We start from the raw sequence: 11710 nt of genomic DNA on the forward strand, positions 1-11710 counted from the left end.
GTTTTACTGTTTTTTTCTTTTGCTGCACTTCTCTGACTGATTTCCATTTAGAGTTCCAGATGATAGCTCCTCTTCCTTCTTGTGTACCAGTGTGGTTTGTCAAACAAATGATTTGTACGTCTTCTCATTGTAGAAAAAGAAAGACAAGAAAAAGAAGAAAAAGAAAGATAAGAAGAAGAAGAAGAAGAAGAAGGTGGGTGACGTTTCATTTTCTTTAGTGGTGAAAAAATGTCAAAAAGCTGCAAACATTTAAAAAGAAACTACATGTGTGTTTCTCCAGGATTCCTCTTCATCCTCAAGTGATTCTTCTAGCAATGATGACAAGAAGAAAAAGAAAAAAAAGGACAAGAAAAAGAAAGACAAGAAAAAGGTAAAGTGCTGTGCAACATTTCATTTGCAAGTGCTATTTAAGACAGTAAATTTAATAACACTACATCTAAAACTACATCCAAGGACTCAGATTCTGGCAGTGATGATGACAAGAAGAAGAAAACGAAGAAGAAAGACAAGAAGAAGAAAAAAAAGAAAGACAAAAAAAAGGTAATTTTAAGTGCTAAAAGAATTTTTTGTGTACCTTTTCATTAAACAAAAAGCAGATGATGGAGTGTTGTTTGCGTTGTGTGCAGAACTCAAGCTCCAGTTCACCGAGCTTGTCTGATAGCTCCAGTGATAGCAGCAAAGAGAATAAAAAGGAGAAGAAGGAAGAGGTATTTTAGTCATAAAATGTAAATATCAGATAGCCCTTGTTTTAAAGGAAAAGTTGTTGATTTGTCTTGTTTTTCTGCACAGAGTTCAGGATCATTTGGAGGTAAAACTGACAAGGAGAAGCCATTTGTAAGTTTTCATTTCCAACTTATTTTCCAATTCTTTTTTAATCAGCTAATTTGAGTACATTTCCGTAATCTTGGTGGTTCTAATTGGATTCCAGGAAAGCCCCTATGGTGAACAAAGTGACAAGCCAAAAATGGAAGCTTCAGGCTTAGGCGGTGGCGGCCTTTCAACCAGCAGCTCCAAGCAAAGCAGCGCTCAGGCCGGTCCGTTCACATCACTTCCCTCCAAACCTGTTGTAAAACTGGATCCTCTGAGTTCTTCAGCTGCGTCTAAGCCGTCCATCTCTGGATCCCACAGAGACTGGGTTGGGATTCACAGGTCCCCCAGCCCCATGGAGAGCCTGATAGGGAGCCCCAGGAGGACTGGAGATGGAACAACCCGCACCACTGTTTACCTCACCTCAACTGACCTGCTGAGAGGCCCCAAACCTTACCAACCATGAGCGGTGCCATAGAGCCAAATAGTTCCTGATTAAAATGCAAATGAACAGAAATGTGGCTTACATGACATGTTATGTGTGATATACTATCAGTTGTTGTTCTTTGGGGATTGAAATGTAATTAATTCACATTCAAGCTCATTTCTATGTTTTGTTTTCCACCAGATTAACGGGGTTGCTAAAAAAAAATGCAAATCTCTTCTGCATTTCTTTTTTAAAAAATGGAATTAAAGAGCTCATTTATCAAGAAATTTACAGTCACATGAAAGAAAGCTAATTGTTTGCTTTGGGGAATAAAACAGCATGATTTCAATCTTAATATTTGTTTGCTGTGTTTGCCTTTTTTATGAGCAGCCTTATTAGAACTTCCACATATTGAATCACTAATAACTCATTCACTGCTTTCAAAGTCCCACTCTGTCACCTTTACAGTCATCTAACGATTGTACTTGTTTTTAGTTCAGTAGGAAGAAAAAAAAACTAAAACTAAAACGAGCACAATCCTCAGTTAGAAGACAGCGCAGACCTCTCATTGTAATTCTTTTCTTATTCTTCTTTTTGACAATGATTTTGATGTGGTGGAATGGGAGATTCTCATCAACGATGTGCAGCTGACAAATCTGCAGTATGTGCCATACATGAAAGATCCGGCTCTGAGAGCTGATGCTTGGTAGGGAATCAGAAGAGAGTGCTTAGCTCTTAGCGCTCAGCCCCAGATCTGCCCACTCACTGCCTTGTTTGGATTGGCCCACATGGACAGGCGGCCAATCACATGTGAGGATATAGGATCATACCATTATGTGAAAACAAAGGGAGGGAGGGGGGGTTGGTTTCAGACGCTACACTGCAAGTGAGACAGCAGACATCTGTGAGGACAGTACAAGTGAGTGCATCGTGTCATCAAACCCTACTCACAGAGAGGAGAAACCAGATCATCCATCCAAGATTAGGCATCTTATTTTTCTGAATGCCAACCTGCATTGGGGACTTTCTTGAGTTTGGTTCTCGTTCTGTTTTGTGGATATGTTTGCTGTTTTTTGTTAATTTGTGCAATATAAGGTTTTTGTTGAAATATTAAACAAAAGTAAGTGGTTTTGTATCACAATTAATACACAAAAGAAGGCAAATATAAGGCTTCTCATAAAAATGCTGAACACAAAAGGGTTTTCAAAACACAATTCATTCATTTTTGAGTAGTTAAGGTAAATTATGGGACTACAAAAGATGCTAAATTAAGAGCCGTTTAGGAGCCAAAAGAGCCGGCTCTTCTTTGGGAGTCCAGCCAAAAGAGCCAGCTCTCTGAAAAGAGCCGAACATCCCATCCACTAATCTGCAGCAACTGTCTGACGCTATCATGTCAATATGGAGCAAAATCTCTAAGGAATGTTTGCAAAACATAAATCTTTAACTAGCTTTATTGTTATATCCTCTCCTTCTTTTTATTATTACTTCTATTTTTCAACATGAGAAAATAAATTACATTCTTTATCCTGTGTAACTACGTTCTATCTAGAATTATGTTTACTAAGTAAATAAATAATAAACGGATGGATGGATATTGTAGTAAACACACATTAACTCCGACATTTCCGCCTGTACCTAAACGCAACTCCCAGGTGAAAGTGATTCGGTGGTAGCCAGCAGCAAACTGGGGCGTGGTTTGTTTCTGTGCTTTAGGTGCCGTCAAACAGTTTTCGACAGGTAAAGAAGGACACAGTCGGATCAGGTAGGGTTTGGAAAAGCACAACTATGGATTTGGATTTGTCATCAGGTAAGTTTAAATCTTTTCTGAGCTGGTTTTCTGCTAATCTTTTGTTACTTTTTGTTGTGGATTTGTCGAATGTCAGAAAAACCAAAAACACAAATGTGTGAACAAACAGTAGCCTACAATTTGTTCATCGTACCCATTAATCTAAAACAGCATAATCCACTCAGATGTTTCAGCCTTTTTGTTTCTCATTTTTCTTTCATTTTCAGCTGTGAATAAAGACGAAGACGTGAAGAAGGAGGATGCACAGAAGAATGAGCTAAGCTGGCCTTGGGGCAAGAACAAAGATAAGGATAAGAGCAAAGATAAGGACAAGGTAGGACCTGTGGAACTTTTAATTGCAGCTAAATCTGATTAATGAACTTTTATTTTGCTTTGTTTCACAACTGATTAAAGCTGATGCATCTCTAAATTCACATCTGATCAGTGAGATATAAACACAACACTAAGTGATTTACCCAGTGTTTTATTTTGACCTTTTTTTTTTTAGGGGGACAGCAAGCACAAGTCGGACAGCAAGGACAAGTCAGACAGTAAGGACAAGTCTGACAAAGACAAGTCTGACAGCAAGCATAAAGTCGGACAGCAAAGACAAGTCGGACAGCAAAGACAAGTCCAAGGATGGACATGGCCATGATAAGAAGAAGAAGAAGAAGGGTGAAAAGAAAGAGGGGAAAAAAGGATCCTCCTCTTCCTCCTCTGATGAGGTGCAGTATACACACTTCTGTTTAATAATTGGAGAATTTCACAATCACACAAATTTAATTTGGTCCATTTTTTAGTAGAGGGAACATCACGAGTAAAATTTTAACCACCGCTCCATTTTTGATTGCTTTCATGTTCAGTTCTGTAGTCATAAGACAAAATAAAATGCAGCTGAACAGGTAACATACCAGACCCTTCACAGTTTAAAGGTGGACAGCTTTATTATCCACTGTTTTGTGCACGGAGACTCCACAACAGGTCTTACCAGTATTACCTCTTTCATTCAGCTCTAACACACCACACCCAGCAGTGTGTGTGTGTTCATTTTATTTCTAGCACAATCTGCATGCTGATTTATGTAAACAGGTACTCTCCCAAAGAGTTCTCTGTAGTCAAACTGTTAATATAATTAAATGGCTGTTCATGCAAGTAACAACAACAACAAAACACATCCAATAGAGGGAAACAAGGTGTAACCTGTTAGACAGGAGAGTCTTAGAAAGATGTTTCCTCATAAAAGCTCTGTTTAAGAGAACACAATGACTTCAGTTCTTGACTAAACTTTCAAACAAAGTTGTTACCCGCTTTCCAAACAAACAAAAAACACTGATGTTAGAGTGCTTATGTTACTGCAGGGATTCACACACTAAAGATGGCTGCCATGGCACTTTGGATGTTCTTAAATTAATTTTCTTTTCTGCAGTAACATTATTGTCCTTTTTTGTCATTTCAGGACTGATTCTTTCTGTCTATCAACTGGTGCCATGGAAACAAGGCTGAGACTTTGTACATAAACCTGAACTAAATGTGACAATAAAAAGATCTAAATGGGTTTTCTCTGTCAGAGTGTTCCTGTCTGATCTCACCACTAGATGGCAGTGTCTCATATTTTGAAGCTCAATTCTGTCTTAAGAATTTTAACAGAAAATGTTAGTTTGATAATGAACAACTGTACATGTTATATATATGTAAAAACAGACTGAAAACATGAAGAACAAGCATTAATTTTGTTAAAATAAAAATCTATCTTAAGTAAAAAACTGAATGGAGCATTGGTTTAGAGAAAAAGTTTATAGGTTAAATTGAAAAGAAAATCTAAAAAGAAAATGGAAAATTTTGGTCGCAAAACACAAAGTTATTCAGAACTACTTGGATAAAAGTGACAGAAATGTAGATAAAAAACCAAAACATTTGTTTTTTAAAAAGGCATGGCAAAATGTACCTAATGCTGCTGCTTTATGCTTTTTCCATGATTCAGACAAATAGGATGTTGCCATAGCTACAGCCATTTATAATAATATGCCAAACAGCTGGACAGCCATTACAATTCCTGTGGCTGTGAATAGCCTTCAATCAATGACTTTATTCTTAAACATCACCAAAAAAATTCTCTATAAAGGAAGATTTTCATTTTCTCTAAAACTTTCCAAATAACAAAGAGGGGCAGTTTGTCTGCTAATTCTTTTAATTTATTTCCCCCATTTCAATTTTTTGTGCATCATGCTTCCACACAAACCTGAGCATGATCGCTGCACATGCATGATGTGAGATGCATGATGGGAAAGATTAGCAGGGTGGTTCTATGGCTGGACTTGAGAATAAACACAGTGATTCACTATTGTGAAGAAGTGGCTAACAAGAAACACTGCCAACTTCACAAAAACCGCCAACAGACCTTTGTTACTGTTACTGTAACCAGCCTTTTCATGGTATTTTTTGCATCTATACAAAAAACCAAAAAAATTTAAACAGTATTATCATAATTAATGTTTTACTGACCCCTCACAAAATGATCTAAACAAATTGTTGAATATTTCAAAGGATTCCACGGTGTACCGTGAGCACTGACATGCTTGATAGCCGCTAGCCTGTTTTCAACAACACAGCTTTTTGGAATATTTAAAGGAAACTACAAAAATTAAAGAAAAATCTGATTTTTGATGCTGAAATTCCAAAGGTGTTACACTTTAGCAACCGTTTGCTTTCACAGACGAAAGACTCGGATGTGACAAAGATGCTCCCTGATGTTTGAACTCTACCCCGCCCTTGTAGCCTTGTTTCCAACAATGGATGCGGGTTGGGATGGTTATGGTGCAGATATGGTTTGTAAACTGTAGTCTTGTTGCGTTTCCACAGCCAACCATAGCCTAACTTGATAGACGGAGTATCAGACGGGTAGTGATAGATGCCTCTGCTGCGTAATAGCATGACGCCTTCGCAGTGCTTTCTTTAAAGTAAAACCAAAACACAACTTAGAAACAAAGGAGGAGAATGGAAGTCATCCAACAGAAGGGTCCTAACAATTTAGGATGGGTCAGATATTTGGGTACTCTTCCCAGTTTTTGCATGTGAAAACATGGAAAAAAAATGCGTCCCGACCCACAGTCGTCAGTGGAAAAGGGGCTTTATTTTGTTTTGGAGATTTTTTAAAAAATGAATCAAAATCCATTCATAACATTTTGAATTAAGTTGTTAACAGAGAGACAGACAAACCAACACCACTGTAAACATAACCTCTGCCTTGGCAGCTATGTGGTGGAGGTAATAAGAAGAAACTGAATTATGTATGGCCAAACATTCCACTGATTCCACAGGAAACGGTCAGTATTACTCCAATATTCTACACAGGCCGACCTCATACTTAAACTATAATGTAAGTGGTGCTGTGCTGATTCAAATAGAAATCCCTGCTATAGCATTAAAAGCGAGTGTTGTTCATGATATAATATGTAAAATACACACACACACACACACACACACACACACACACACACACACACACACACACACACACACACACACACAAAACACAAATGAAAACAGTTTTTAGATATTTTAGCTAGGCTAGATTAAATTATCCAGAGGACTATTTTAAATACAACTGTGCAGCTTTTTAGGTACTTTTTCCACATATTAGGTCCACCTGTTCGGTTGCTTCTTAACATAAAATAGCTAATCAGCCAGTCACATGGCTGCAGCTCAACGCATTTAGGCATGATGAAGATGACTTACTGAGGTTCAAAGCAAGCATCAGAATGGGAAAGAAAAGGGATTTAAGTGACTTTGAATGTGCTATGGTTGCTGGTACAAGACGGGCCGGTCCAAGTATTTCAAAAACTGCTGATCTATTAGAATTTCCATACACAACCATCTCTAGGGTTATAGGGAATGGTCTGAAAAAGAAAATGTCCAGTAAGCAGCTCTTGTCTGGACCAAAATGCCTTGTTGTTGTCAGAGGTCAGAAGAGAATGAGCTGAGAACAGGGAATTGAAGCTACAATTCACACAGACTCATCAAAACAGGGCAATAGAAGCTGAAACAACTTTACCTGGTGAGTCTCAATTTCAGCTGCAAGATTGAGATGGTAAATTTAGAATTTGACAACAAAAAGAATTCATTGACCGTTCCTGCTTCGTATTACTGGTTAAGGCTGCTGGTGGTGGTGTAATGGTGTGGGGAATATTTTCTTGGCACATTATGGGCCCCTTCTGTACCAGCTGAGCATCACTTAAACACCACAGTCTGAGTATTGTTGCTGACCATGTCCATCCCTTTATGACCACAGTGTAGCATCTTCTGATGCTACTTCCAGCAGGATAATGCTCCATGTCACAAAGCTCAGTTCATCTCCACCTGCTTTCTTGAACATGACAATGAGTTCACTGGACTCCAATGGATTCCACAGTCTCCATATCTCAATCCAATAGAGCATCTTTGGGATGTGGTGGAACAGGAGATTCTATAAGCACTTCTATCATTTAACATGAGAAAATAAAGACATCCTCTCTATCCTGTATATTACTTCAATCTATCTAGAATTATGTTAAAAAATAAATGGGTGGATGGATCACATGGTAAACACACATTAACTCTGACATTTCTGCCTGTAATTAAACACCACTCCCAGGTGAAAGTGATTCAGTTCTAGCCAGCAGCAAACTGGGGTGTGGTCTGTTCCTGTACTTTAGGTGCAGTCAAACTGTTTATGACAGGTAGAGAAGCAAACAATCAAATCCAGCACGGTTGGGATCATAATGGATTCGAATCAGCCATCAAGTAATTTTTAATTGTCTCTTAGTTGGTTTTCTGCAAATTACAAAATTATTTTTTGTTGTTTATTTGTCGTACGTCAGGAAAACCAAAAACACAAATGCGTGAACAAACAGTAGTTTGCTCAACTTGCACTCTAGTCTAAAGAAGCATAATCCATTCAGATGTTTCAGGCTTTTTGTTTCTTATTTTTCTTTCATTTCCAGCTTTGAGTACAAATGAGACGGAGGATGCACAGAAGAAGAAAGATAATGAGAAGGTAGGTGCTTTGGAGTCACTGAAAAACAGCTGGTTTTCATCTGGAAAACTGATGCCAAAATTTTTTTGATTAATTGCAGCAAAATCTGACAAATGAACTTTTCATCTATTTTCATCTGTGACACAATTTTTTAAAGCTTAATCCAGTTCACATCTGATCAGTGAGTTGACGTAAACACAACATTATCACAACATGATTCATCCAGTGTTTTACTTTGACCATTTTAGGGGCACGGCAAGCACAAGCCAGAAGGCAAAGAAAAGTCCAAAGATGGACATGGACCTGGACATGGACACGGACCTGGACCTGGACATGGACACGGTCGCGGTCAGGGCCAAGGCCATAATAAGTGAAGAAGAAAAGAACACTTTGAATGTTCTTGATTAAGAAGGGGAAATAAGGGGATCCTCTTCATCCTATGATGAGGTGAAGTATACCCGCTTCTGTTTAATAATTAGAGATTTCACAATCCAACCAATTTAATTTGTTTTGTTCTGGTTTTAGTAATTACTTACCTCTATTTTTCAACATGAGAAAATAAATTACATTCTTTATCCTGTGTAACTACGTTCTATCTAGAATTATGTTAACTAAGTAAATAAATAATAAACGGATGGATGGATATTGTAGTAAACACACATTAACTCCGACATTTCCGCCTGTACCTAAACGCAACTCCCAGGTGAAAGTGATTCGGTGGTAGCCAGCAGCAAACTGGGGCGTGGTTTGTTTCTGTGCTTTAGGTGCCGTCAAACAGTTTTCGACAGGTAAAGAAGGACACAGTCGGATCAGGTAGGGTTTGGAAAAGCACAACTATGGATTTGGATTTGTCATCAGGTAAGTTTAAATCTTTTCTGAGCTGGTTTTCTGCTAATCTTTTGTTACTTTTTGTTGTGGATTTGTCGAATGTCAGAAAAACCAAAAACACAAATGTGTGAACAAACAGTAGCCTACAATTTGTTCATCGTACCCATTAATCTAAAACAGCATAATCCACTCAGATGTTTCAGCCTTTTTGTTTCTCATTTTTCTTTCATTTTCAGCTGTGAATAAAGACGAAGACGTGAAGAAGGAGGATGCACAGAAGAATGAGCTAAGCTGGCCTTGGGGCAAGAACAAAGATAAGGATAAGAGCAAAGATAAGGACAAGGTAGGACCTGTGGAACTTTTAATTGCAGCTAAATCTGATTAATGAACTTTTATTTTGCTTTGTTTCACAACTGATTAAAGCTGATGCATCTCTAAATTCACATCTGATCAGTGAGATATAAACACAACACTAAGTGATTTACCCAGTGTTTTATTTTGACCTTTTTTTTTTTAGGGGGACAGCAAGCACAAGTCGGACAGCAAGGACAAGTCAGACAGTAAGGACAAGTCTGACAAAGACAAGTCTGACAGCAAGCATAAATCGGACAGCAAAGACAAGTCGGACAGCAAAGACAAGTCCAAGGATGGACATGGCCATGATAAGAAGAAGAAGAAGAAGGGTGAAAAGAAAGAGGGGAAAAAAGGATCCTCCTCTTCCTCCTCTGATGAGGTGCAGTATACACACTTCTGTTTAATAATTGGAGAATTTCACAATCACACAAATTTAATTTGGTCCATTTTTTAGTAGAGGGAACATCACGAGTAAAATTTTAACCACCGCTCCATTTTTGATTGCTTTCATGTTCAGTTCTGTAGTCATAAGACAAAATAAAATGCAGCTGAACAGGTAACATACCAGACCCTTCACAGTTTAAAGGTGGACAGCTTTATTATCCACTGTTTTGTGCACGGAGACTCCACAACAGGTCTTACCAGTATTACCTCTTTCATTCAGCTCTAACACACCACACCCAGCAGTGTGTGTGTGTTCATTTTATTTCTAGCACAATCTGCATGCTGATTTATGTAAACAGGTACTCTCCCAAAGAGTTCTCTGTAGTCAAACTGTTAATATAATTAAATGGCTGTTCATGCAAGTAACAACAACAACAAAACACATCCAATAGAGGGAAACAAGGTGTAACCTGTTAGACAGGAGAGTCTTAGAAAGATGTTTCCTCATAAAAGCTCTGTTTAAGAGAACACAATGACTTCAGTTCTTGACTAAACTTTCAAACAAAGTTGTTACCCGCTTTCCAAACAAACAAAAAACACTGATGTTAGAGTGCTTATGTTACTGCAGGGATTCACACACTAAAGATGGCTGCCATGGCACTTTGGATGTTCTTAAATTAATTTTCTTTTCTGCAGTAACATTATTGTCCTTTTTTGTCATTTCAGGACTGATTCTTTCTGTCTATCAACTGGTGCCATGGAAACAAGGCTGAGACTTTGTACATAAACTTGAACTAAATGTGACAATAAAATTATCTAAATGGGTTTTCTCTGTCAGAGTGTTCCTGTCTGATCTCACCACTAGATGGCAGTGTCTCATATTTTGAAGCTCAATTCTGTCTTAAGAATTTTAACAGAAAATGTTAGTTTGATAATGAACAACTGTACATGTTATATACATGTAAAAACAGACTGAAAACATGAAGAACAAGCATTAATTTTGTTAAAATAAAAATCTATCTTAAGTAAAAAACTGAATGGAGCATTGGTTTAGAGAAAAAGTTTATAGGTTAAATTGAAAAGAAAATCTAAAAAGAAAATGGAAAATTTTGGTCGCAAAACACAAAGTTATTCAGAACTACTTGGATAAAAGTGACAGAAATGTAGATAAAAAACCAAAACATTTGTTTTTTAAAAAGGCATGGCAAAATGTACCTAATGCTGCTGCTTTATGCTTTTTCCATGATTCAGACAAATAGGATGTTGCCATAGCTACAGCCATTTATAATAATATGCCAAACAGCTGGACAGCCATTACAATTCCTGTGGCTGTGAATAGCCTTCAATCAATGACTTTATTCTTAAACATCACCAAAAAAATTCTCTATAAAGGAAGATTTTCATTTTCTCTAAAACTTTCCAAATAACAAAGAGGGGCAGTTTGTCTGCTAATTCTTTTAATTTATTTCCCCCATTTCAATTTTTTGTGCATCATGCTTACACACAAACCTGAGCATGATCGCTGCACATGCATGATGTGAGATGCATGATGGGAAAGATTAGCAGGGTGGTTCTATGGCTGGACTTGAGAATAAACACAATGATTCACTATTGTGAAGAAGTGGCTAACAAGAAACACTGCCAACTTCACAAAAACCGCCAACAGACCTTTGTTACTGTTACTGTAACCAGCCTTTTCATGGTATTTTTTGCATCTATACAAAAAAAACAAAAAAATTTAAACAGTATTATCATAATTAATGTTTTACTGACCCCTCACAAAATGATCTAAACAAATTGTTGAATATTTCAAAGGATTCCACGGTGTACCGTGAGCACTGACATGCTTGATAGCCGCTAGCCTGTTTTCAACAACACAGCTTTTTGGAATATTTAAAGGAAACTACAAAAATTAAAGAAAAATCTGATTTTTAATGCTGAAATTCCAAAGGTGTTACACTTTAGCAACCGTTTGCTTTCACAGACGAAAGACTCGGATGTGACAAAGATGCTCCCTGATGTTTGAACTCTACCCCGCCCTTGTAGCCTTGTTTCCAACAATGGATGCGGGTTGGGATGGTTATGGTGCAGATATGGTTTGTAAACTGTAGTC

At 37.6% G+C, this 11710-nt stretch overlaps 2 protein-coding genes across 2 annotated transcripts; both read left to right on the forward strand.

Annotated features, from left to right (window-relative positions):
- The first annotated feature begins 59 nt into the window (after positions 1 to 59).
- Positions 60 to 4575, forward strand: LOC121646083 (cylicin-1-like). The gene is made up of 10 exons (XM_041994963.1): positions 60 to 83; positions 134 to 193; positions 281 to 370; positions 454 to 540; positions 627 to 707; positions 790 to 834; positions 929 to 3041; positions 3248 to 3354; positions 3529 to 3745; positions 4477 to 4575. Exons 1-7 carry the CDS (start codon positions 60 to 62, stop codon positions 1271 to 1273), a joined length of 732 nt encoding a protein of 243 aa, XP_041850897.1. The 3' UTR covers positions 1274 to 3041; positions 3248 to 3354; positions 3529 to 3745; positions 4477 to 4575.
- Positions 4576 to 8729: 4154 nt separating this feature from the next.
- Positions 8730 to 10423, forward strand: LOC121645472 (probable H/ACA ribonucleoprotein complex subunit 4). Its single transcript, XM_041993957.1, has 4 exons — positions 8730 to 8889; positions 9096 to 9202; positions 9377 to 9592; positions 10324 to 10423. The coding sequence occupies exons 1-4, from the start codon at positions 8868 to 8870 to the stop codon at positions 10327 to 10329; spliced, it is 351 nt and encodes a 116-aa protein (XP_041849891.1). The 5' UTR covers positions 8730 to 8867; the 3' UTR covers positions 10330 to 10423.
- The last annotated feature ends 1287 nt before the right edge of the window (positions 10424 to 11710 follow it).

This window comes from Melanotaenia boesemani, chromosome 9 (genome assembly GCF_017639745.1).
Source record: "Melanotaenia boesemani isolate fMelBoe1 chromosome 9, fMelBoe1.pri, whole genome shotgun sequence".
NCBI lineage: Eukaryota > Metazoa > Chordata > Actinopteri > Atheriniformes > Melanotaeniidae > Melanotaenia > Melanotaenia boesemani.